Source organism: Lissotriton helveticus, chromosome 11, assembly GCF_964261635.1.
Source record: "Lissotriton helveticus chromosome 11, aLisHel1.1, whole genome shotgun sequence".
Lineage (NCBI taxonomy): Eukaryota > Metazoa > Chordata > Amphibia > Caudata > Salamandridae > Lissotriton > Lissotriton helveticus.
In genome coordinates, this window is record NC_136072.1 from 596,575,571 (window position 1) to 596,603,073 (window position 27,503).

Consider the following 27,503-nt stretch of genomic DNA (forward strand, 5'->3'; position numbering starts at 1 on the left):
CGACAACACCCCTGCCACGTATTGTATTGTAATTGCGTTTATGTAGTGCTTACTACCTCCGATGAGGCGTCAATGCACTTTTTGGCAAGTAGCTTGCTACTCTCGAACTCATGTGGTACCGCAACAAACAGGGTTGGGTGCCGGCATGGACCCTTCGTCAGGAGGCTTTCTGGAACATCAGGGCATAACCCTGGTGGTTCAACACCTGGTAGGCTCTCTGAAAGCCATTAGTGGTTGAACTCAGCCTTCGGTGCCTGGTCCACTCAGGAATGGAGTCTCCATCCGGATGTGACGCAAGGTCTCTTTCAGCGCTGGGGAGAGCCTTGGTTAGATCTTTTCACCTCCGAAGAGAACGTGAAATGTCAGCAGTATTGCACTTTGGAGTTTCCAAGGCAGCAATCGCTCGGCGACGTGTTTCAACATGAGTGGAACTTTGGCCTCCTGTGCACCTTTTGCCTGTACCGCTTCTGCCCAGAGTGCTCAAGAAGATCAAGCACGACCGGTCTAAACTTATTCTTGTAGCTCCGGACTGAGCACAAAGAGCCTGGTACTCAGACCTACTAAGCATGTCCATTGATCCTCCGATCAGACCCTTCAGGAGAATCTTCTGTCACAGCAGCAGGGGGCGGTTCTTTCACTCGAACCTGTTCAGCCTCCACCTCCTTGCGTGGAAATTGAGCGGCAGCAGTTGACGGCTTTTGGCCTTCCCGCCAAAGTCTACGATGTTATCTTGGCAGCCAGGGGTCCCTCCACTAAAACCCTTGAGCACTATTAAAGGATATCTTGCAGCTATCTCTGCCTTTATACGTCTTCCAGAGAAGCCTTCCTTATTTAAGTCTCTCATTGTTTATAGGTTCTTTAAGCGCCTTACTCATTGGTTTCCTCCGTCTCCCTTAATAATGCCCCAATGGGATTTGAGTTTGGTTTTAACCTTTCTTACGTGTGCTCCCTTCGAGCACCTTCATAATTATCCTCTCAGGCTGCTGACTCTAAAAATTGCTTATTGCCTTCACCTATGCTCATAGGGTTAGCGAGCTTCAGGCTCTGTCTTCCTAGCCCCCTTTTCTCTCTGTCTGTCCAGAAAAAGTGGTGCTTTGAATGAAAGCTTTGTTCCTCCCTCAAGTGGTCACCCTTTCATGTAGGACAATCCATCACTTTGCCGACATTTTCCTGCCCCCTTATCCCTCCAAGGAGGAGAGACTCCACCACCTGGACCCAAAACGTGTGTTCACTTTTTACCTTGATCGCACCAAAGACTTCCGGGTGGATGATCAACTGTTCGTTGGGTATGTGGGTGCCAGGAAAGGTCTGGCTGTTCAGAAACAGACCATCTCTCGATAGGTTGTTCTCTGCATCAGAATATGCTATGCTTTGGTAAAAAAGGAACCTTCTGTGGGGGCTGCGTGCTCACTCCACTAGAGCAACAGCGGCAACCACTGCATTAGCACGAGGAGTCCCACTTTTTGACATCTGTCAGGCGGCATTATGGGCATCCCTGCACACGTTTACCAGATGCTACTGCCTGGACAGTCAAGTCTGGAGGGAAGGATACATGGCCCGTTCGCTCCTCCAGGACTTCCTTGTGTGATCTTGGTTCGCAGACCCTCCTCCGGGGTTGGTATTGCTGGGGTATCTATTCAAAAGGTAAGGAATCTATAACTAATAGTCTCTATCAGAAGAATAAGCTACTTAACTTCGGTAACGATGTATCTGATAGAGACATATATTAGTTGTAGATTGCTTACCACCCCGCCCATCCTCCCCGCTCTGCAAACTGATTTCTAAGGATAGGGACTCCCCTACAGGGCCCAAGTTTTGTTGCACCAGTGGTCAGTGTCCTTCATGGCACTGCGCTTTTGGTGTGGAAAGTCATGTTAACTGACATCAGGCATGGGTGGCATCTACATAGGTCCTGCAATGTCATCCTGACACCCACGCCGACTGACGCGGAGCCAACGGTCACCACCTAACGACACGCAGGGGTACTGCTGAAGAAAAAAATCTCCAGATCCAGACTGAATCCTGGGGGAAAATTCAAAAGGTAAGGAAATCTACAACTAATATTACTCTACCACATAGTTTGTTCCCGAAAGTAAGTAACTTGTTCTTTAGCTATGCAGAGCAGGTTCTGAGTGTGGTGGGAGCACACTGTCCACAATGTACGCACTGCTTACTGTTACTAGTGTAACAGTGATTTTTTATTTTTGTTTTGTTTTAATTTGTTTTCACAGTTTTCAACTAAAGTACACTCATTTTTTGCAAAACTAATTATGGGCCAAGCATCAAACTTGTGGACCCGAATTTAGACCTGCCAATTGTGCGAGAAAAATGTTTCTTCTTTGTTCATATTTGAGTCGATGTCTTCCCTTATAGGACAACCCCTCATCTTCCTTTAAGTCAGAGGATGCTCACCCAGCCCTCCTGTACCACCTTGGGCACATATTTATTTTTAAAGCAAAGGCTTTGAGCCCCAGCATTGCATAATGGCCACCACAGTAACTATTTTAGTTGCTACCAGCAAACCAGATTACCTGGATACTTGATTATTCCTTTTATTTACTGTATCCTCTGGAGCTGGGGAAGCATTTCACTAGCAGCCTGAAGCTTTTTCTTTCCAGTGTAATGACGATCGGCGTGCATGTCATTTTCACTGCATCGGTGCTCATGGGGCATATCGCAACACCTGAGCACGGAATCCGATGGGGGAGGTGTCATTGGAAAGGGGAGAGTCTATAGTTTCTAATGGCACCATTCCCCAGTGGATCTCGTCTTGGGGAGTGCTGCACGAGGATGATCCCCAAGCAGAGACCCACCTACTAGACCTCCATAGACGATCTGCATGTTTTTTGGCTGAATTTCAGGGATGTTCTTGCTAGTTGTGAGTGAATTTGACTTTTGATGGAAGAAGCTTAGATATTCTAGTTTTATTTGCAATTTATTTGAAGAAAATCGATCCATTAGAAGTTGGGTTTGGGCCTAGTTGCTACATGTGACTTTGTTACAATTTCAGGCTTAATAAATTTGCTGAATTGGATGTTTTGGGGACCGAATTGCAGGGTGTTGCAGCTGGTTGTTCGAGTGTTTGAGGGTTAGGGCTTCATCAGGGTAATGTGTAATTTTGGGTGTAAGTAGAATTTGAGGTTTGGGTGGCAGAAAAGGGGATATTTTCTTCACACAGCTTGCAAACAAAAGGCACAAATGAAACCAGAGTCAATGAGTCTCTCCGTGAGACTCCCATTGACCTTTGGTTGATGCTTGACTGTCACATTCACTAGGCCTAGCCACATAAGTGAGGTAGCAATTTAATAAGGACAAGTGGGAGATTGCTGGGTGGTAGAAATGTTTCGGATTCCTGCTGGTTCCGGAAGTTTGTCACAGCAATGCAAGGAAAATGTGCAAAATTAGGCAAAGTTTGAGGTTTGCCGGGGTATTGTGGAATCCATGCGAGGCATTCAACCCTGGACTCCGCTGGGTGGCTAGTTTTCAGAAATGTCTAGGTTTGGTAGGTTTCCCACGGTGGCCTTAAAATCCCAGGCCAAAAAAAAATGCTGCTACTCCATTGCCAAATCAGATAATTTTTGTAAGAAAACTTTGGGGAATGCTAGATGGAAGTAAGTTTGGCTCCCTGCAAATTCCAGAACTTTCCATCACAGAAATGTGAGGAAAAATTGTTGTTTTTTTCCTTCAAAGTTTGAGGTTTGCAAGGCATTCTGTGTTAAACAACCTGATGATAGCCAAGCAAGTCACCCCATCCTGATTCCCCTAGGTGTCTAGTTTCCAAACATTTCTGGGGCCCACAATCCACATCTGTTCCCTTAACAAAAAAGGAGTAATGTATCCATGTTGCGTTTAGGGCTGTTTCCTGTTCTGGAACTGGGCCTACCCACACAAGTGAGTTATTCTTTTTATCATAAAACTTAGGGGAATTCTGGGTGGAAGGGAATTTTTAGCTCCTTGGGGGTTCCAGAACTTTCCATCACAGAAATGTGAGAACGTTTGTTTTTGTTTTTTAGTCAAAGTTTGAGGTTGGCAAGGGATTCTGGGTAAAACAACCTGGTGAGAGACACACAAGTCACCCCATCCTGGATTCCCATAGGTGTTGACTGACCTACGGCCCAAAATCCACAGCTACGCACTTTTGACAAAAAACGGGTCAGTTTTGAGTGGAAAAATGTGATGTATCCATGTTGCAGTTTGGGCCGTTTCAAGTCGCGAGCACTAGGCTTACCCACACAAGTGAGGTACTACGTGGGAGAATAGAATATCAGGATATTATTGCCTATTGTATTATGCTTCATTTGTGCCTTCCAAATGTAACCCAGTGTGTAAGAAAGAAGACATTTTGAAAAATACCCTCTAAATCATATGCTCATACTGTCGTGTAGTACTACTTTGCAGTAGGAACGGCTCGTTTGTTGGGCAACATGAACTTTGGGATGGCTAGACTGATTCCGATCACCCTCTCAGGATATGTTGTCCTACAGGCCAGCTAGCTCACAGTACCACAATAAGTACCCCCTAAACCTAGACAGGTAGTGAATGGTTTTGGCATCCACAGAGCATGACAACCCTGATGCCTTCCAGAAATCATGGTAACAGATCTAGAACCCTTTTTCTCAAGCACTGTGCTCTTTCTCTCGGAAGAACAATGCAATGATCAATAGATAGATAGAAGTAGATACGAGTAACTAGCAATATAAGGACAGTGAACAGAATGAACAATTCCACCATGTTGCCTAAAACAATGTATATATGCGAGCATATACAACAATATCTAGATAGCGTACTCCTACTATGTGTTCCCTAACCTAAGTGTTTAGGGTGTGTGTGTTATGCCTAGAATCCCCTATTGGATGATCCAACCCCCATTACCTAAAGGGAAAGAATGTTGGTCCCCGTCTTGGTCACAAATTGGACATACCTCCTTGCAGAGGGATCAGCAAGCTGCTGCGCTGAGGTTTCAACTTATAGTGACCTATCAATTACAGCAAGTACTCCTCTGCCTAAACCTGGTAATGCTTGTTTATTTATAACAAAAAGCGTTCTTGTTCTGAGGCGAGACCTTAGTCAGGCTGCCGTTGTTTATGATCTGTATATATCTGCTTTGCTGCATAAAAGGACATCAGATTTGCACAATGTATGTTCAGACCTTGTACGGGATGTTCAAGGTGTTGTGATAGTGTTCTTACAAAGTGGAATTTGTAAGCAGTGTAGTTTCAGAGAAATTAATCTTACACTGACACACATACGCAAATGTGTGTTAAGTCATTGTGTGAAAGAGAAGGCAACTTAGTAAAACATGTGCATTTAAAATGACAGCATTTCTCACTTGGCCGAACTGAGACACGACATTATGGGTACCCACAAATTCAGAGTTGTACAAATAACTACTGCTCCTAAACTCCATATCTTGTACCCTTTTCAGAAATACATAGGTAACCTTGATGCCTATGTTTCACTCTACCTATTTCACCATATGAATTGATCTATACTCAGTACTCAATGAAAAACCATTGTACGGTGCAGCTCAATTGTTGGCACTGAGTACCTTGGGTTCTTGGATAACCTACAAATCATATATATCCCCACAACCAAAAGGGTCTAGTGAACATAATGGTACATTGGATTTGTAAATCGGCATTTGTGACAAAAAGTTACAGCTGAAAACATTCACAAGTAGCTGTATTTCCCTACTTTTATTTTAACAGTCAGTTTTTGGGGGAAACCTTGAGGGTTCTACACATATAACCCCTTGAATTTGGAATTTTGTCTACTTTTCAGACATATATAACTTACCTGGATCACCCATGGGTTTCACACTGGTTTGCACCACAAACTGTAAATCAGTTGAAAGCAAAACAAATAGGAAAAATGGATTACCTCTTTAAAAAATGCCAAAACTGTGGTAAAAAGTTAGATTTTTCTATAAAGTTGTGCATGTTCCTGAAAGCTGGGAAGATGGTGCTTTAGCACATCAAGCCTTTGTTGATGCCATTTTTGTGGAAAAACAGACCCTTTTATCCAGAGCACTTTTGTCCAATTTTTCCCCAGGAACTCAAAATGTATCTATATTTTGGCTATTTTCTCAGTCCCCTTCAGGAGAATCCACAAACCCGGGTACCTATAGAATCCCCAGGATGTTGGATAAACGGCATGCAAATTTGTAGTCAATATTTGGCAGCGAAAGGGTTAAATATTTAGACTTGGAATTAAGCCTAGCAAAGCTGCTTAAAAGGGGAATCTACCCAGCTGTTAGCACGTTTTCTGAAATGTCTAAAAATTGCGTTTTCAACGTTGCATACAGTGGGGAGGACACCAGCATAGCAAGTTCCCCCAGTGTATAATACCTAAGGGGAATTCAGCAAGGGAGCTGCTTTACTATCCTGTATAGAGATGCAGTTAATTGGTTGACCACCTAAACACGGCTAAAGTTTTCCTTCTGAATAAGCAGCCCCATCATCTAATTGGTCAAAAGGCTTTAGTCGGCAGGGGCAGCTGTTTCTGTCACATATCATGCCTATGGAAATTCATAGTTATGATTGTTAGTTGACGATGATAGTTTGCTGTTTTTATGGCATGTAAAGTTTTTTCTTTTCTCCTCGATATTTATATTTTTTCGTCACGATGACCATGTGGTTTTAAAGATTTTAATACATTATACAATAAATCTTATTCTGATTCGAGCTCTTCATGCTGATGATCTTCCTTTGCATACCTTATTCGTTTATTCTCTCCTGGCCATGATAATACTACCGTGGCAATATAAAATTGCTTGCTGTAACTGTCAAGTGATTGGCCAGAATGGGTCAAATACTGTAATGATTGTTAGTCTTGAATTGTTTGAAAGTCCAGCAAGGGCTGGTCAACTTTGTGTTGAGTATATGAAAAAAGCTATTATGTCTGTACATGATGCAAAAACTGCTATGTCATTCCATTACATCATCTTAACTATTAACTCCAACTTGCAGTAGTCAAGATGTAGTTTTGTAGGAGTGCTGCTACTGTAGCTCAGAATGCTTTCTGAGTTCTTTCCACTTTGCACTGGCTGAATGCTTGAGCAATTTTATTTTACTTATTAAAATAATTCTTTAGAGCTGGCCTATCCACAAGGGTAACCGAAATAAGCACAGTGATAATTTTCAACTGTGCTAGCCCGTACAGAACTGTGGATATGAATAACATATGAGGAGTATGGAGATAGTAGAGAGGGCCATGTGTAATTAACTACAAGATTTTTTTATGTGATAAGAATCTATACTTAAAGAAACATGCATAGTTAGTATACACAGCTTTGTTATTCCCTTGGTTTGCTTTCCAAGATGTATTTATGTGACAAATACAACAAAACATTGCACAGTTGTGTGAAGACGATTAGTGTTATTACTGTCCTTATTTAGCGATCTCAATACTTGAGATGCATGTGTGGGGGTTGCACCAGTGAAAGTATGCACCAGTGACAAAAGCTTAATGTTTAACTTGCTAAAAATAATCTAAAATGGCGTACATCTTTTTAAACATCCTCAGTTGCAAAAAAAGTAAAACATTAAAACTAAAGGCCTGGTTTAGAGCTTGGCAGGCGGGTTACTATGTGACAACGGTGACGGATATCCAGTCCACCGAAATATAAATCCCATAGGATATACCCCGTCCAACAAGATCTAAATCAGGCCCTTAGTTTCTTCATGGTCATAAACAACTGAGCACTGAAAGGGATTAATACTCCATGTGGCAAAGATATGTTTTGTGGGATAATTTAGTGTTTTGTTTAATTTATTTTCGAAAGCGTTCAGGCTCCGGCATTTCAAATGGACCTGTATGGTGTTACAAGATAATGCTATGCCATTGAGCTGAAAACCCTTTAAAGGTGTTTTCTACATTTTACTTTAAGTGATCCTGATATTAGCAGGGAGAGCTCACTCTTGGGTATCTTACCTCTCTGTATGTAGTAATGTCACATCTCCCTGAGAAGGTGATTATACAAGTAGAATGGGGTTTTACCATTACAGTTCTCAAGGTCATGTAGTTCAAATGTAATTATTCAGAATGAGCTACCTCTATGTATCTATGTACCTGTATGTCCGATAAACAGCATTTACTTACATTTAAGTGTAGCTCCGTTTAGCTCATATTACATTATTTTCTTTTTCGATTTCCACCTCAGAATTTTTGTTTCACTTTGTCGCCGGAGTTGCATTTTTTACTTTACCCATAACAACAAAGCCAGATGAAGAATGTATAGTGGGCACATTTAGATAAACTTTGGGAAATAAATACATATTTATTGGCGTTTATGGAATCTTCCTGTGTTTTCCATCAGGCGTTATTGTAGTCATCAGAAAAATGTATTATGGGTATGCAAAATGAAATTATATCTCATACTAGAGGTCACTCTTGAGGTCAGATTATTTCACTGCATAATGAAAAACTTTTTTTATTCACCGTAACCTACTTGAAGCATCCTTTTTGTTCCTGGATGTTACTACTGATGCTCTGACACCACTTAACTTTATAACTTAAGTGCTACATGTTTTCTGATATGTTCTTGCAGTATTGTAATTCTGTATTTTTGTTTTCAACACCATAGTTTCTCTTGAAAAGTTATGAATATTTTTGCAATTTACCTATTTTTAAATACTTTATGAATTGTGATATTATGTGATGTGTAATGTTTGACGTCAGTCTAAATAAGCCTAATTGGTTGGTTGATTGATATTTTCTGATGAATACATGTGTTTACAGATAAAGAACCAGCCTACAGTATTCCAATCAAAAATATAACTGCGGTTGAGAAGGTCAATGAAAGATGCTTCGAGAGGGATAACGTAAGCATGATCTTTTAAGCTTTAGATACTTGGAATTTTTTTTAACGTGGGGCCTTATTTAGAGCTGGTTGGTAGTGAATATTTCACTGATTTCTGGAGAAAATGCTAAATCTGAAGAATCAACAGATGGAATTTCCTCTGGATTTAGTCCTTCCTGGAGAACTAAGAGGATGTTCAGTTGCCACTTGCTACATAACATATGCTATAAAGTGATTAAATAAATACAGTTACATAAAGTGGTGGTGTCAATTTCTGTGCAAATTTTGGTGAAGTACAATCTTTGTCTTAGTTCGGGCTTTTTTGACGGATAATCTTGTCTTTTAAATAATAAACCTTACATGGCATACTATGTTCATATATACCCCTTAAGTCGAACAGATCTGGACAACAGCAGGCTGTGACTTAAAAAGAACAGGGCTGTTAGTGCCACCGATTTCGAGCTCAACAGTGATATTAAACATATGCTTTTACTTACTGCAACACACCATGGGAATATTCTCTTTTCTCACTTTATAGTGCTAATCACCACTTGTTTCTACCTTGATTAGTTTGTGAATATGTTGGAGAACGAGTTCTTAAATTTGCCCATGTTGACATAAAAAACAACATAACTTTTTTAAACCTATAATCATTTTGGAAAAAAGTGCTGCCTCTGATGAATGGTGAAAAATATACATGGTATGGTCCTAGAATAGTGTGGCCTAAATATCCCCTGGCACAAATATAAGGTCTTAAATATCTTTAGCCGAAATATTTCTCAGTTGGGTGTAGATTTTCTTCTATTACTCCAAATGGGGTGATATTTTTGTAAACTAAATTAGGTCAACCCAATATTTTTGATATTGATAATCTGACATACAATCACATAAGTAATGCATTTATTTTCTCAATGTTGACCAAGATATACGGATCTGTATTTAGCACCAGAGACTCAGTACTTGTTGATACTTCTGTTAAGGACAAAATAAGGTAAGAAAGAATCATTCTACAAGTCATACAGCACCAGGGCATTGCTACCAAGGGACAAGCCATCTCTACTTTGGTTGAAGATGATGCAAAGGAAGATTGTGAAGTCCTGTCTTAAATCGTCATCCTCAGACTATCATTAAGGAGATGGTGGTGGAAATACCTCAATACTTTCTACCACTTTGAGTACAAACCTGCTCAAGATCGACACCTCACATTTTCCCACTGCTATCTCCGACAATAGTACTTTGCTCTTCAAGACTTGAAGAATCGGTGGTCCATTGGTTGGGCCTCCGTCTTGGCAGTAGAAATGATAGCACCACTAACAACGGCACATGGTTCTCTGGAACAACAAATGATTTGCCAGCAAAAATGTAGGATTGAATGATTCAGGGTTAGAGAAGCCTAGAGATAAATCTTCTTGGGTCTGCATTTAACTAAGCTCAATGAGATTGTATGCTTGAAGTAACCCCATTGCTCATTCCTGGTCAGACTGTGCCGATCTTCTTTCTGAATAATATATGCAGGCCTCTGTCTTTGTTGTTGGGTTGTACCAGTCTTTCTTGTTGCTGAGTCGTTTAGATTGTTATCTCACTTGTATTAATGACAGTGTTTTACATTTGTGCTTTGGGCAGAGTACTCTTCAGGTTACCTTTGGTATTTTATATTGTTTGACATGGTATTTTTGTGAACAAATAATTACTGTTTTGATTGTCGCATAAAATGAATTATTTGTTGCCTACTGTGTTAACAATTGAACTCCTTATTTTTTCTCCTTTGCCTATTTGTCGTAGAGTGTTGTAAATGTCTCATTATAAACTTTTCTCTACATTTTTCTATCTCAGTCCAACAAATCCTGGATCTTGGGAGATTGGACTTTAGTTATCTGAACTTTCAACAATATTTTTGTTTTGTGACACTTGTATATTCTGCTTCCTCGCATGACTACAAACCCTTTTGCTGCTCCCACCTTCAAGCAATTGATCCAGTCCAGTTAAGTGATCGTAAATACCCATGTTAGAACAGGCGTTTCTTGTCTGAGGGCACCCTCCCCATAGCAGAACTAGATTTAAAGGGATTCATGCAAATCAACCACGCTCCTGAGTGAGAGCACTTTGACCTTGCTAGAGGACACGGAGATTAGGAGACATCCGGACTACGATAATTTCACTGGTGGTGCATAGCAAGTTGTGTCCAATTCACAAGAAGAATTGGAAATTAAGGCTATGTTGCTTAAACCTTGCAGAGATTTAGTATACAGCAGGAGCCCAGTAATTAGGAAAACCCATCTGCACATGCCAAACCTTGTATGCAAAATCCTAGCCTTTTAAATGAGTTACTTGTTAAGCAAGCAACGTTTCAAACGTTATCCAGGCGTAAGTCAAACTGGGGGAAAACTTTGTGAATCAGTTATTATTTATTTCAATTATCAAGGCACTGTGGGATTTGTAAAGTCTTTAGATTTATATTTCTATGTCAGTGACATGATACATAGGCGGAGTGTGAGTTAAAACTGATCTGATGAAGGCTACAGATGTTTTTTGTTTGTGATTAGACGCATAGTATTAGCCAGTGTTCTTCCTCCATATTGCAAATGTACATTTGGTCACTATGTAAGTTCGTATAGAAAATCTAAGAACATGGTCACTATTTTCTGTCTGATTTATTATTGATTGAAATGCTGCAGGTAATTTGGTAAATGCAGTGGTGTGTTAAGTGGGTATTTTCACTTAAATAAATACATTCTTCAGGTAATATAGAACTTGAGCCAGGCCACGAGGATGTTTGACTGCTGCACAAACTATAGTGCGAACCTCTGATTAACATCAAATTAGAGTAGAATTTCTCAGTATCGATGTTCAACTAGCATGATAGCGTAGCTTGGTGCTGCGTTTTTTTTCTTTGACTTGCGAAGGTTCACTCCGTAGTCCATGAGGTGAGCCCCGAAGTAGAGAAGACATTAAGGTCAGATGAGTATTTAAACGATAATGGACCTTGTGAGCTCATAGGGACATACTGCCAAATCATTGATCAATGTTTCTCCTGTTTGCTTTCATGGAGAGAGGAAGGGCCTGTCCAGGAATTATCATTATAATGCACCTATGTACATTCAGATTTATCACTAGGCCCTAGGCAATCCACTACAGGGTGAGTAAAAGATGGTACATGTCTTCAGGACACTGCAGATGTCTACATGTCAACCATAGCTTAGTGTTTGCTTTTGATCGCAACTGTGTTCTGCTGTTCAGTTCTTGTTGTCATTAAGAGGGGATGACTTTACCTGAAGTTGTGCTATAGCATTGTTATGAATCTGAAAGAGACACGTTAGTATTAGATTCCTTACCTTAGAATATCCCAGGCGTCAGACTGGATCCGGAAATTTTTGCGTAGCAGTACCCTTGCGCGTCGGTAGGCGTCGTCTGCGGCTCCGCGTCCGTCGTCGGCGTCGTGGGCGCCATGATGACGTCGTCGGAGTACTTAGACGCCGCCTCCGCGTGCTGACGTCAGTTCTTCTTTTTTCCGCGCCAGCAAGCGCAGATCTGGAAAAAGCAGTAACCCTTAGTCAATTTTGACTAACTTTTTGGATCTTTTTGATCATTTTTCGAAGTCTTCTCGACTCCGATCGGTGCCGTAGGGATGCCTGGCTTTAAGCACTGCGAGGATTGTGACCGCACAATGTCGGTCACGGATCCTCACCACCTGTGCCTAACTTGTCTAGGCGTCGACCACGACGACAAGGCCTGCTCCGACTGCCGGGCCCTCTCTTCGAAAGCCAGGCGGGAGCGGTCCCGCAGGAGACTCAAACTCCGGCAGTCGGTCCCGCGCCTCGAGAGGTCCCGGTCCCATGGGAGGTCGAGGGACAGGTCGCGGGCTCGGAGCCACCACAGTTCCGAGAGTAGGCCGCACTCCTCCGGGTCGAAGTCGTCGTCAGGTAAGAAGCATAAGAAGTCCGAGCGGCGTCCTCGCTCTTCAGTCTCATCCCCCCCCCCCCGACGCCCGCGCGATGCGGCCGGGGGTTCGGGTGACACCACCCACGCGGCTCCGTCGGAGTCGCGGGCGCCGCGTCCAGCTCCACACCCACCGGTTCCTGGGCTGAACGCGACGCCGGGGGAGATTGAGCGCTTCCTCATGGCCATGAGGAATCTCTCTCCTCCGACTGGCTCCGCGGCGCCTCCGGGCCCAGCGGACCCGTCTGGGGCCTCTAGCGGGTCGGGGACTTCGGCCCCGACGCCGCCGACGCCTTCGGGCCCGGCGCCGCTAGGCCCCACAATCCCGACGCCGCCGGTGCCTTCGGGCCCGGCGCCGCAGGGTTCAGCGGCCCCGGCGCCGCGGGACCCCCCTGGACCTTCCTCGGGATCTGGATCGTCGCCGGTGGACCTTACGACCTCCCCGGCGTCGGACCTTCGGGTGTCGCCTCCGGCGCCGTCCCCGATACCTCCTTCGTTCCTGTTCCGACGTCGGGGCGGCCCTGATGGGCGCCGCTCCAGACGTCGTTTGGAGAGTTTCACTTCTATGAACAGGCCCCATTGGTTGAGAACCCTGAGTATCACGAGATGGGTGATGAAGGGGATTGGGAGGGGTCTGAGGACCCTCTGACCCGAGAGTGTCAGTCTCATGAGGACTGGGCAGGAGACCATGGGGAGGCCAGTGGCCTGGACACCTCTCCAGACACTGGTTTTGTCTCCCCTCCTTCCGTGGCTTCGGAGGAGGGGGCAGCCTACAGTGTGGTGTTGATGAGGGCTGCCAAGGCCTTGGGCCTTGAGCTCCCCGTCACGGCCGTGAGGACTAATCTCCTCACTGAGGTCCTTAAACCGCAGTCAAGCTCGGCCGAGCCTCTGCTGCCCTTTAATGAGGCCTTGACCGACGTTCTTCTGGGCACTTGGTCCAAGCCCGCTACGGGTTCACCCGTAGATAGGAACATGGCCAGACGCCACCGCCCGGCCCCGGGCGACCCATGTTTCCTGTCCACCCACCCCACCCCCGAGAGCCTGGTCATCCAGGCCTCCAATTACACCCACTCTCTGTGGGATACGGTTGCGGAAGTGCTGCCAGAGTGTCCGTTGGAGGTACGGGCCAAACTCGGCCAAGCCCTTGTGGAGGGCCGGGATGCAGCCAAATATTCCATCCGGTGTGGGCTGGATACTACCGACTCGCTAGGTAGAGCGATGGCAACAACGGTGGCGGTCAGACGCCACGCCTGGCTGAGGTCCGCCAACTTTTCGGCCGATGTCCAGAACACGTTGATGGACATGCCGTTTGATGGCCGTCGCCTCTTTGGCGACAAGGCAGACATTGCGCTTGAGCGCTTTAAGGACTCCAGGGCTACGGCCAAGTCCTTGGGCCTCTCGGCCCGCGCCAGCAATCGGCTGCTTTTCACTCTTTTCGTGGCCACGGAAGGGGTGTACCCACACGTGCTGCCAGCCACGCACCGCAGGGCAATACCCAACGCGGTGGCGGCTGTGGGAACCGCCGTCCCGGCGGTAGGGGTCAACGGCACGGTCAGTCCACACCTTCCCCCGCAGCATCCGCCTCAAAACCCTCCTAGTCCGTGCTTTCAGGCCCATGTGAGGCCAGTGGGGGGCAGGGTTCGCCATCACCACCTCCACTGGCGCACTGTCACTTCGGACAGGTGGGTGCTGCAGATCGTCCGATGGGGCTACTCCCTCCCCTCCGAGGCGACTCCTCCAGCCATGCCACCGCAGATCCATGTGTATCGGGGGATCATTTGCAACTTCTGCAGGAGGAAGTTACGGCCCTCTTGGCCAAGGGGGCCATCGAGCGCGTTCCTGGGCCAGAAGTAGGGTGTGGTTGCTACTCCCACTACTTTCTGGTACCCAAGAAGGGCAAAGGGGGCCTACGCCCTATCTTGGACCTACGGAACGTCAACGGCTTCCTCCGGAAGGAGAAGTTCAAAATGCTGACACTGGCTCAGGTCCTAGCTGCCCTGGACCCAGGAGACTGGATGGTAGCGTTGGACTTGCAGGACGCTTATTTCCACATCCCCGTCCTGCCGGCCGACCGGCGCTACCTGCGGTTCACGGTTGGCCACGAGCACTTTCAGTATACCGTGCTCCCCTTCGGCCTTACCAGCGTCCCACGGGTGTTCACAAAGGTGATGGCGGTGGTCGCAGCTCATCTGCGCAGGTTAGGGGTTTCAGTCTTCCCCTACCTCGACGACTGGTTGTTGAAGGCGGGCTCGCCCCGGACAGTTGTCAGCCACCTCCAGACTACGGCTGATCTCCTGCACCGGCTGGGGTTCTCCATCAATGTGCCGAAGTCACACCTGTGTCCCTCTCAGAAGCTCCTTTTCATCGGAGCGGTTCTCGACTCGGCGCGGTTTCGGGTTTATCCACCCGAACAGCTGGTCCGGGATATTCAGGCTCTGATTCCCATCTTTCAGCCGTTATCCCGGGTCTCGGTCAGGTTGATGCTGCGGCTTCTGGGGCTGATGGCCTCCTGCATCCTACTGGTGCATCACGCCAGGTGGCGGATGCGGGCTCTGCAGTGGGACCTGAAGGTTCAGTGGGCCCAGCATCAGGGCAACCTGTCCAACCACGTCCTGATCTCGGAGGGCACTGCGAGACAGCTGCAGTGGTGGCTCACGGACCGCGATTGGGTCAGCGGCAGATCCCTCTCCCTTCCCCAACCGGAGCACGTGGTTGTGACGGACGCGTCCCTCCAGGGATGGGGAGGCCACATGGGAGAGGCGGAGATCAGAGGCCTCTGGTCTCCGGCGGAGGCCCGGCTCCACATCAACCTGTTGGAATAACGGGCGATTCGTCTAGCACTGAAGGCATTCCTCCCCTCTGTCCGAGGGAGTGTAGTGCAGGTGTTCACGGACAGCACCACCGCCATGTGGTACTGCAACAAACAGGGCGGGGTGGGGTCGTGGACCCTTTGCCAGGAGGCTCTGCGCCTCTGGCAACGGCTGGACCGCCAGTGCGTGACCCTGGTGGCTCAACACCTGGCGGGTTCTCTGAACGCCAGGGCGGACGAGCTCAGCCGTCGGTGCATGATGGATCACGAATGGCGTTTGAACTCGGACGTGGCGCTAGGCCTCTTTCAGCAATGGGGAGAGCCTTGGTTAGATCTATTCGCCACCGAAGAGAACGCGCAATATCATCAGTTCTGCGCGTTGGAGTTTCCGAAGCGGCACTCGCTCGGAGACGCTTTTCGTCGCGAGTGGAGTTGCGGTCTATTGTATGCCTTTCCGCCTATACCACTTCTGCCCAGAGTGCTGAAGATCAAGCGCGACCGGGCCCAAGTCATCCTTGTGGCTCCGGACTGGGCGAGAAGGTACTGGTATCCAGAGCTACTCAGTATGTCAGTCGATCCTCCGGTTCGTCTGCCTCTTCAGGAGGACCTTCTGTCGCAGCAGCAGGGGACGGTCCTCCACCCGAACCTGTCCAGTCCCCACCTCCATGCTTGGAGATTGAGCGGCGACAGTTGAGGCCATTTGACTTGCCTCCTGAAGTCTGTAACGTCATTCTGGCAGCCAGGCGTCCCTCCACAAAGTCGGTATACGCCTGCAGGTGGAACAGATTTGTGGCATGGTGCACAGCAAAGGCTGTGGATCCTCTTGCTGCCCCTCTCTCTGAGGTTCTTCTCTTCCTTCTTTCTCTTGCCCAGCAGGGCTCTGCTCTGGGCACTATCAAGGGCTACCTTTCTGCCCTTTAGGCCTTTCTGAGGCTGCCTGATCAACCTTCTTTGTTCAAGTCCCCTATTGTAAATAGATTTCTAAAAGGCATCACACACACATTTCCCCCTGTTCTGTTTGTGATGCCTCAGTGGGACTTGAACCTGGTTCTTACGTTTCTGATGTGCACTCCTTTTGAGCCACTTCACAACTGCCCTCTCCGCCTTCTTACTCTGAAGACTGCTTTCCTGGTTGCCATCACCTCTGCCAGGAGAGTGAGTGAGCTCCAGGCCCTTTCTTGTACTCCACCTTTCCTTTCTGTCCATCCGGACAAAGTGGTTTTGCGTACTAAGCCATCTTTCCTGCCCAAGGTTGTCACGGCCTTCCACATCGGGCAGTCTATCACCTTGCCAACCTTCTTCCCGCCACTGCATCCCTCTAAAGAGGAAGAGCGGCTCCACCGTCTGGACCCAAAACGTGCGCTCTCATTTTACTTGGATTGCACACGCCAGTTCCGGGTGAATGACCAACTCTTTGTTGGTTACGTGGGCACTAAGAAGGGGAAAGCGGTGCGCAAGAGGACCATCTCCCGGTGGATCATCTTGTGTATCCAGGCATGCTACTCCTTGGCTAGAAAGGAGCCCCCTGTTGGATTACGGGCTCATTCCACCCGAGCCACGGCGACTACAACTGCCATGGGCCGGGGTGTGCCCTTACAGGATATCTGTCGGGCAGCTACGTGGGCATCGCTGCACACGTTTGCACAACACTACTGCCTGGACAGCCAAGTCCGGAGGGATGGCTTCTTTGGCCGTTCCGTCCTCCAGGACTTTCTGGTGTGATTATTGGTTTGCAGACCCACCACCGGGGTTGGTATTGCTGGGGTATCTATTCTAAGGTAAGGAATCTAATACTAACGTGTCTCTTTCAGATGCACAAGTTACTACTTGTGTAACGATATATCTGTAAGACATTAGTTAGTATTAGATTCCTTACCGACCCACCCATCCTCCCCGTTCTGCGAACCGATATCTAGGGTTAGGGTTATCCCCTTTCAGGGCCCTAGTTTCAATGGCACCAGTGTTGGTTTTTTAACATGGCTCTGCGTTTCTGGCGCGGAAAAGCTGTGTCTAAGAACTGACGTCAGCACGCGGAGGCGGCATCTAAGTACTCCGACGACGTCATCACGGCGCCCACGACGCCGACGACGGACGCGGAGCTGCAGACGACGCCTACCGAAGCGCAAGGGTACTGCTATGCAAAAATTTCCGGATCCAGTCTGACGCCTGGGGATATTCTAAGGTAAGGAATCTAATACTAACTAATGTCTCTTACAGATATATCGTTACACAAGTAGTAACTTGTGCATCAATTCAATTTGAAGCATTAGCATGAACAAAGTTTTTTAAACTTGTCTATTCACTTTCTTTGATATCAGAACTGTGAAAAAAGAGTAGGGGCCCTAAAACTTCACTCCCATGCGTATTTTCTGTCCCTCACAACCCTTGGGTCAAACATCCCCTTTATTCACAGTTACCCATATATATTTCTATATATTTTACATAGTAGAACTTACATAATTGCATGATTTTTTGGCAGATGTTTCAAGTTTTACATACCGACAAACCCCTTTACGTTCAAGCCAACAACTGTGTTGAGGCGAATGAGTGGATCGAAGCACTGAGCAGGCTTAGCCGATGTAATCCACGCAGGCTGAGTGTTTATCACCCGTCAGCTTATCTGAATGGAAGCTGGCATTGCTGCAAGGCCACTTCGGAAAACACGGAAGGCTGCACTCCATGTACTGCGTAAGTAGATAATGTCTTGAATGATTAGGTTCTTTAGACTTGCAAACAATGTACCAGAAGTTCCATTCTATTAAAGTTTTTTATGCAGCCTTTAATAATGTCTAAATTGATCTTTCAGTTAAAGAGCGACTGAGAGTCGTTAACCCCGTGTAAACTATTGTTAGATGTTACTGATAAAATGGCACTATGTAGATGCTACTTTGAGCTTTTTGCATGGAATTATTGAAGTTGAAAGGTTTGTGCTACTCCGGCTGACATGCCTGAGACAGTATGTCTGCCTGTGTCTTGCTTTTCTTATGACATCTTTTGCTGTCAGGCTAGTCATTTTAACAATGTGTGCAACAGCATCATTTGTTTAAAGAAAAAGTGTATTATCCCAAAGTTTTTTCTTGGGAGCCAGCTTATGTGTGCTTCACAGTGCCAGAGTTGCTGATTACAAGGCTGTCTGCAGGCACTTTGTTCCATCTCATGCCTCTTTGTTACGCTACGCTTCTTGTCCTTTGTCGCACACTTGCAGGTTCTTTTTCATACTTACTTTCTCCTTTTTGTTACTGCTTTCCTGTCGTTTATTTCCTATTTCCTTCTCTCTGTTTATGCCTTTCTCTCTCCTGCACTAGGTCAAAGTGTACTAATGAAAAATAATCCTGGTCCACAAAAATGAGTGCTGGTTCCGGCCACCGGCTACATCTGTCACCAATTCAGCTCTGTGCAGAGTGTCACAACCGATGTTTCTTTTGTTAGTGCACTATCAATCTGAGCCAATTAGCAACCCATAGCTTGTTGCTTTGTGTAGTGTTCTGGAACATTGATTTGCTCCACACGCATAGATTGAAGTGTAGATCCTTTGGGGTGGGGGCATATAGCTGTAGTTATAATACACCTGGTCACAACGACAGCAGAGTATCCTCTGCTAAGGTGTATAGAGATGAGTTTTCTGCCTGGAGCTGTTCAAGCCTTATAAAAGGAAGCAAATCAATGTACATGTAGAAATCTGTACGCAGTAGAGCGAGTGAGGAGGTTTATGGGCTAAATAGAAGAGGTACTTTTGATCAGGACTATGAAGTAGGATGTGTGTCAATATAGCAGCTTAGTCTTCCATTTCACTACTTGAATGACTTAAAAAGAGACTGCTCTGTATTTGTTTCATGTTATAGAATCTTCTGGTAAGATTTTGATTGAGTGACATAGATATAAGCAGACAGCGGTTTAAGTTGCTTCCCATATAGTGGTTCAAAAAGCTTTAATTGTTTACTCAACAGGGGTTATTAGTTAGGTTGAATTAGAATAAACAAGTAACCATATGCTTGTAAGCTAGTTATTTACCTTCTGTATCATTGCAACACGGTGCATCTTGATTGATACTGGATAAGAAAGAATAATAGGAAGAGGCACTACACGTAGGAAAGAAAGTGAGGAGGTTGTGCCGATAATTAAGAAATATGCTTTAAATGCAATTATGATATATATTTATATATATATTCACTGAAAAAAACCAAAAGTTACAGTGACGTTATAGTTAGGAAACAACATTTTAAAAACCTTGGAAATTCACAAAAAAAACAAAGATTACAAGAACATTATCGTTATGTTCACATTTTACATGCACATAACCATAGAAATTCATCAGTTATAGTTACAGTTCTCTCAAGTAATTCTAACTAGTGCCCTAAGGTAAATATAACTTGTTACTGATATTTAGACTACATGTTGCGCGTAGGCTATAGTGAAGATATCAATTAGTACTGCTACAATTTAGGGAAAGTATCAGCAGGTATTCTTTGCAGCAGAACGAGATGCTCTGTTTACTGGTTTGGCCTGGCTACACTGATGCTTCATTGTACAATGCATGTCACATCTGGCAGGTAGAGATGGCACCATGCCCCTCTTCATCACCAGGAATCTTTATCACCAAGTTACTTTTGGTGTAATGGGATCTGTTGCCTAGACGACAAACTGAAATGTTAAAACGTTTTTTGCTTGGGTGTGATTTGTTGTGATTTGTTGTCTTCGTCCTACATCATGTGTAGTGATTTGCATGTTTCTTTCAGCTTTTTAACATTTTTTTTCATATTGAGACTAATTTCCCACTAAAAATGCAGTATGAATTTCATTGTGAGCGAAAATACTGAAGATCCAGCAGATGCTTGGAGAAAGTGTAAACAGAACATTGTATTGCCTCAATAGATAGAAGGAAACCAAAATAAAATATCGGTTGTGCAGATCTGACTGGAACATACACTGGTCTCATGTTCTGACCCCAGAAAGGTGACTTTATATACCTACTACCGAAATGTCATGTGATCTGTGGGTCACATCTAGTCTTAATAAAATATCTATATCAGATAGACTTGTAGCTGCCATTCCTTACCGTTCCTGTCACATACCTATGTCTGTGACAAACCCCCATCTGGTTTGTCTCTGGTGCCTGGAGCAGGACCGCCACTCCAAGGCCTGTGAGGAATGCCACACCATGAATCCCAAGGCGGTGAGGGATCACTCCCTGAAGCTCCTGGTAACCTGATGCCGGACGCCTCGCCGATGTTCAGGGTCCCGCTCGTGAAGAGGGTCCTGGACCTGTTTGTGGACCCTGTCCCAGGTGCTTATCACACTTATAGTAGTCTGGTAAGTTCTATAAAAAAATAAGCATCTAAGAAGTCCAAGGAGTCAAAGCGTTCTTTGACTTAGCTGCACCGGCCCTAGTTATTGCATGAGGCACAAGGAATGGCGTTATTCTAGACCTCGCTCTACCATGTAGTCTGTCTCTTCATCCACTCCGTGACTCCCTGAGTTTCTCAGAGACTAAGCGACCCCCATTCAACTCTGAGAATTTTGCAGGCCACACACTTAATCTTTGGGTGGGTCAGCCCTCTGGATTCCCACCGGCAGGTCTGCCATCGGCCTACTCAGGCCCCTTGGATCGGATTGTGGATTCTGAATGACTCCGAGCGAAAGGCCATCCAGAAACATCATTCCCTGTGCCGCCAACCCCATCATCAGGTGAAAATCCATCTTTCGAGTCAGCGTCAGAGCCGTGGCCTACTTTTTTCGACAGGCCTAAGGAGAAGTATGATTGTGGAGGATCTGAGGATCCTTATGGTTGCCTCAACCTTTTAGATGAACCAGAAGACAACTGATATGAGGAACTGGCAGATGCCACTGGTATGGACACCTCCCCAGACTATGGCTCTGTTTCTCCTCCTTGTGTGGCTATGGAGGAAGAGGCTTCCTTTGCCATGGTGCTGAGGAGGGTGGCTGAGGTCCTGGATCTTATGCTGCCATCCTTGGCAGTCAAGACTGTATTGACAGAGGTGCTTCAGCCGGGCATCGCTACCACAGACCATCTCCTCCCTTTCAATGAAGCTGTCCGAGATATCCTACTTTGGGCATGGGCCAAGCCCTGTACAGGGGCTCAAGTGCAAAAGACAGGTGCCTGCTGCCATTGTGCCGCTCCTGGGGACCCGCTTTCCTCACCACTTGGGCAGTCGGGTTGTCCAGGCCTTCACCTCCTATGTTAACCCTGGTGCGTTCCCTATCACACCGCTAAATAGGGAACCCAAGAAGGTGGATACCTTTGGCAAGAGAATGTTCTCTAATGCCAGCCTTGCACTGAGGTAGGTGAACACTGCGTGCCTCTTGATGTGATACACCCACATAGTTTGGGATTTGGTTAAAAGAATTCTACCCATGTCTCAGTGGAAGCCCAAGCCATAATGGACAGGATGCAGCAAAGGTAGCCTTTCGCTGTGGACTGGATATGAAAGACTTGCTAGGCAGAGCAATTGTGCCATCAGTGGCACTCCGGCATCATGCCTGGCTGAGATCTACAGGCTCTTCGGGGGACGTCCAGACATTACTTCTGGATATGACATTCAGTGACACCCTCCTCCTCAGCCATAAGACCGATTCCATGCTAGAGCGCATCAAGGGCAGTCTGGTTGTTGCCTGGTCACTGGGTGTCTCCATTGCCTAATGCCAACCTCATTCTGCCTTTCGCCCCTTCGTGGCCACGGTTGGGGCAACCAGCCACTTCCGTTTCCACCCAGCCACCAAGGCCTATAGGCTCCCCATTCCTTTTCGTCACCCACAAGCCTCAGACACAGCCAGAGGTGAACCCAGTCACCCCAATCTCAAAGCAACTTTAGTTTGACCTCTTTCCATCACTGGCAACCAGTTGGGGGCAGGATCCAACGCCACCTACCCTGCTGGCAGTCCATAACATCAGTTAAGTGGTTACTGTAAATTGTTCAATAGTTATTTCATCCCATTCTTTAAAACCCAGCCGTCCATACCACCATCCATAGACCGGCTGACGGAACAGAACCTGTCCTTGCTCTGTCAGGAAGTGCAGGATGCTTTGGCCAAGGAAGCCATTGAGAGGGTACCAGCATCAGAAGTAGGTAATGGTTGCTATTCCAGTTACTTTTTCGTGCCAAAGAAGGACGGAAGCCTCCATCCTGTTTTAGACCTGAGCCCTCTGAAGAAGGAAAAATTCAGAATGCTCACGTTGGCCCCGTTTCCCTGGAGACTGGATGGTAGTCCTGGACTTGCTGTATGCCTACTTCCTTATACCCCTCCTGCCTACCCACAGGCGTTACCTGTGGTTAACAGTTGTGCCACGAGTACTTGCAATTCCATGTGCTCCTTTTTGGCCTCACAATCGTCTCTCTGGTTTTCACCAAGGTGGTGGTTGCAGCACATCTGCAGAGGTTCAGGGGTTGCCAGTCTTCCTCTACCTCAATAACTGGCTTTTGAAGGCGGGCTCACACCATTTAGTCGTTTCCCACCACCAGACTATGGCGAACCTTCTGCACTGGCTGGGGTTCACTATCAACATGCTGAAGCCACACCTGACTCCCTCTCAGACGCTCCTTTCAACAGGGCTGTTCTGGATACATTGCAGTTTCGGGCCTGTCCTCCTGAGTTGTGAGTCCAGGATATTTAGGCTATGATACGGATGCTTCATCTCTATCCTGGAATTCAGTGAGACTGACCTGAGGTTGTTGGGCCTCATGGCATTATGCATTTTTCTGGTGACACATACCCCCTGGCATATGCAGGCTGTGTAGTGGGACCGGTTATTTCAGTTGGGTACAGTATCAAGGTAGTCTCTCCAACCTGGTGCAGATATCGGAGGAAACTGCAAAGTATCTGCTGTGGTTGATGATGAACCGCGTTTGGGTCAGTGACAGACCCCCTCTCCCTTCCCCACCTCGAACTGACTGTAGTGTCACTCCTGGGTTGGGGGCGCCCATCTGGGATGAGTGGCTATAAGATCACTCCGATCTCCTGAGCTCTCTCGGTTCAATATGAACCTGAAGTTGAGAGCAGCCCAACTGGTATCAAAAGCTTGCTGGAGTTAACAGGATGGTTCCCGCTCTGAGTCCGTTTTCTCAGGGCTCCTGTATGCATTTACACCAATACCACTCCTGGCTAGAGTTCTCAAGAAGATCAAGAATGACCTGGCCCAAGTCATTCTTGTGGCACCAGATTGGGCATGGAGAGTATGGGATCCCAAGTCTTGAGTAAAACCAGTGGGTTTGAGGCATGTGGGCTGCTGAATTCATATCTGTTCATAGATCGCCGCCTAGTGTTGGGTCCTTATGATTGCACATTGTTGTCCTGGAGGAGTCTTCGAAGTATCACGAGATAGGTGGCTCCTCCCTTGGACTACAGTGCGCATGGGCATCCTCTCCATCCTCAGATTGTGTTTTTTCCGCCATTGGGTTCGGATGTATATTTGTTAACTCAAGTTCGGAATCGATAGAAAACTTTATTTTTGTCCAAAAGGCCTATAGGTATCGTCGGTATTGTCTTTGAGATCGGTGCAGAGTACTCGTTCCAGCTCGATTTCCAGACGGACATCGTGAACAAGCTGCGTGGCTATTCAGCTCCAAAGGCCCGGTCGACGCCAAAGGCCTTATCGACGAACGAAAATGGAACGGAGTCCATTCAAGAGATGTCCCATTTGTAACTCCAAGTATCCTCACATCGACGTCCACCCGGTGTGCAACAAGTGCCTGTCTCCGGATCACGATGAAGCCAGCTGTATGGCTTGTTCTCGGTTCCGGTCCAAGAAAACACTTTGCCTTCGACGCGCAGCGCGGAAGGAAGCCCAGCACACAGCGCCTGACCCGGTGAACATCTTCGATGCTGAGGACGATGAAGGGGTCGAGCAGGAAGCTTATGAGATCCAGTCGGATCCTGCGTCGGAGGTTGACTCCAGTTATGACGCAGAAAATGAGGAGATGGTTGAAACTGACGACATCGTCGACGAGGTAGGAGACGACGATGAGGCCTTTGGGGTCGGAGAAGATAGCTCCAGCGAGGAGCAAGGCCCGCCCGCTGGTATGGGGGCTGACACTAACACTCAATAAGGCTCAGGTCGAGGGATCGCCACAAGGCCTTACCCAAGATCAAACGCATAGTTCTACAGCCTCGCTTCAAGGCCCGGCTACAGACATTACTAAGGAGCCATCGGTTGACCGATTAAAATCGAAACCAGAAACATCGATGGCCACAAAACCGAAAGCACCAGATACTAAATCGAAACCGAAAGTAAAAGTTACTTTGGTCGGATTGAAGGCTTCCGGACCGTCGGCTCCGACGAAACAAAAAGGTGCTATCGACCCAGAGAGGTCGCTAAAGGGTGTCGAGCCGAAATCCGGGGCACCGAAGAAACCGGTCAAGGACATCGACCCAAAGAAGTCGGTGCCGAAGACCGTAAACACAAATGAAGGACTCGAAGCGCAGGACGCTACCGATCCTAAGCGTCGACTCGACAAAGCAAAAGTCAGCAAGGACCTTGAGCACAAAACACACAGTGGCTCTAAAGTTCCCATCGAGTCGACACAACCATCCGCCTCTTTCTCCAAGCAAGTGTCGGACTCGCTGCAGCGCATTCAGGAAAAGGCTATAGCTGTCGGACCGAAGCCCGCTCCGCCCCCAAAGACAGTCGGTAAAACTCCGAAAGCATCGGCACCGATAAAGTTTATACTGCCGCCGCCAGTGACACATAAGGCGTTCGCCCCACACACGGCCATTGAAGCGGCCAAGAAGGTGTCCATGGGGGGCAGAAGCCTACAACTACTGAAGAGGCCACGAAGTATCAACAGCCTCTCCAGGAAGACCAACCGAGGCAATTCATCGACGCCGAAACTGGGAGACTTTCCATTCACAAGCGAAAGATCGTCCCAGAACAGCCAATGGAGTCATATAAAATTCCATTAAAGAAAAAAAGAGATTCAGCAACATCACCTCTTCTTTCTGAACCTCTGCAAACATATGGACATGACTTTGCTCCTTTTTCACCCACACATTCAGATGTGGATGTAGGGGATGCTTACGATGAGGAATACAGTTATCCTGTCGACACTGATCCAGAAGACAACACTGACCAGTGGACAGACGCTGTTGACCCAGGGGAGCCACAAAGTGCCCCTGACAGCAATGTCTATGCTGTTAAACCATCACCTACAGAAGACACGGCTGCGTTCAACGCACTTATTGAGAGGGCAGCAAAAAATCATGATGTCCAACTCCATGCTGACCCTATTGAAGTGGACTTTTTATTTGACACCTTCTCAGCCTCAGAAAAAACTGTCAAAACGCTACCCATGCTAAAAGGTGTCCTGAAACACGCTGGGGACATCTTTAAGGAGACCACAAGGGTCAGAGTGGTAAACCCCAGGATTGAAAAGAAATACAAACCAGCACCTGGGGACCCTACCTATATCAAGGGACAGTTGCCATTGGACTCGCTAGTTGTTTCCAATGCTCGTAAAAGAGCAAACTCGCAAACCACGGGTGATGCTCCTCCCCATGACAAGGAATCAAAAGTGCTAGAAGCCTCAGGGAAAAGGGTGGCAGCTCAAGCGGCCAATGTCTGGCGAATCTCCAACACACAGGCACTCTTAGCCAGATATGACAGGGCTCATTATGATACGCTTGAAACCCTGTTACAACACTTGCCAGATGAGTACAAGGAGGCGGCAGAAATGCTAGTTCAGGAAGGAAAACTTATTTCAAACGCATCTATTAAGTGTGCACTAGACGCAGCAGACACTGCAGCCAGGGCGATTAATACAAGCGTTATGTTACGTAGACACGCCTGGCTGAGAATCTCCGGCTTCAAGCCTGAGATGCAAACCCCATACTCAACCAGCCAGTTAACCCTGATTACTTATTTGGCCCAGAAGTGGACACCACCTTGGAAAAAATAAAAAAAGACATAGAGACTGCGAAGTCTATGGGGGCTCTACAGTCCCAGCAGTTCAGGGGTGGTTCTTTTCGTCGCTCCAGCAATAGAGGAGCTTCCAGAGGCCAGGTGTCCCAGCAGACACAATATAGTAAAGGAGGCACGCAAACAAGTCAAGTCAAGTTTAAATTTGTATAGCGCACTACTCACCCAGAGGGTCTCAAGGCGCTTGAGGGAGGGGGGGAACTTTACTTATCGAATATCCAAGTTTTAAGTTGTTTTCTGAAGGAGAGGTGGTTCTGTGTAAGGCGGAGGTGGGTGGGGAGAGAATTCCAGGTCTTGGCCGCTAAGTAGGAGAAGGATCTTCCCCCCATGGTGGATCTTTGGATGCGTGGGATTGCGGCGAGGGCTTGATTGGACGATCGTAGTTGGCGGGTGGGGGTGTAAAAGGACAGGCGCGTGTTGAGGTATTCGGGTCCTAGGTCGTAGAGGGCTTTGTGTGCGTGGGTGAGGAGGCGGAACGTTATTCTCTTGTTGACGGGGAGCCAGTGGAGGTCTTTCAGGTGACCGGAAATGTGAGCTTGGCGGGGGATGTCTAGGATGAGTCTGGCTGAGGCGTTTTGGATGCGTTGGAGTTTTCTCTGTAGTTTGGCTGTGGTTCCGGCGTAAAGGGTGTTTCCATAGTCCAGACGGCTTGTAACCAGTGCATGGGTGACCGTCTTTCTTGTTTCGGTGGGGATCCAACGGAAGATTTTTTTGAGCATACGTAGGATGTTGAAGCATGATGATGAGACAGCGTTGACTTGTCTGGTCATCGAGAGGGAGGAGTCCATGATGAAGCCCAGGTTACGTGCGTGGTCCGTTGGCATGGGTGCGGTTCCCAGGGCCGGTGGCCACCATGAGTCGTCCCAGGCGGAGGGGGATGATCCTAAGATGAGGACTTCGGTTTTGTCCGAGTTCAGTTTTAAACAGCTGTTCTTCATCCACTCGGCTACTTCTTTCATCCCTTCGTGTAGGTTGGTTTTGGCGGTGTTTGGGTCTTTGGTGAGGGAGAGGATCAGCTGGGTGTCATCTGC

General features: G+C 46.9%; 1 protein-coding gene across 2 annotated transcripts in view; it reads left to right on the forward strand.

Moving 5' to 3' along the window:
* The window catches only part of RASA2 (RAS p21 protein activator 2), a 555,017-nt gene that overhangs the window by 477,435 nt on the left and 50,079 nt on the right, over window positions 1-27,503 (forward strand). For both annotated transcript variants that reach the window (XM_078666395.1, XM_078666396.1), the window contains 2 exons: window positions 8,740-8,822; window positions 18,025-18,233. In XM_078666395.1, coding sequence (XP_078522521.1) covers window positions 8,740-8,822; window positions 18,025-18,233 — 292 coding nt within the window. The remainder of the gene's footprint in view (window positions 1-8,739; window positions 8,823-18,024; window positions 18,234-27,503) is intronic.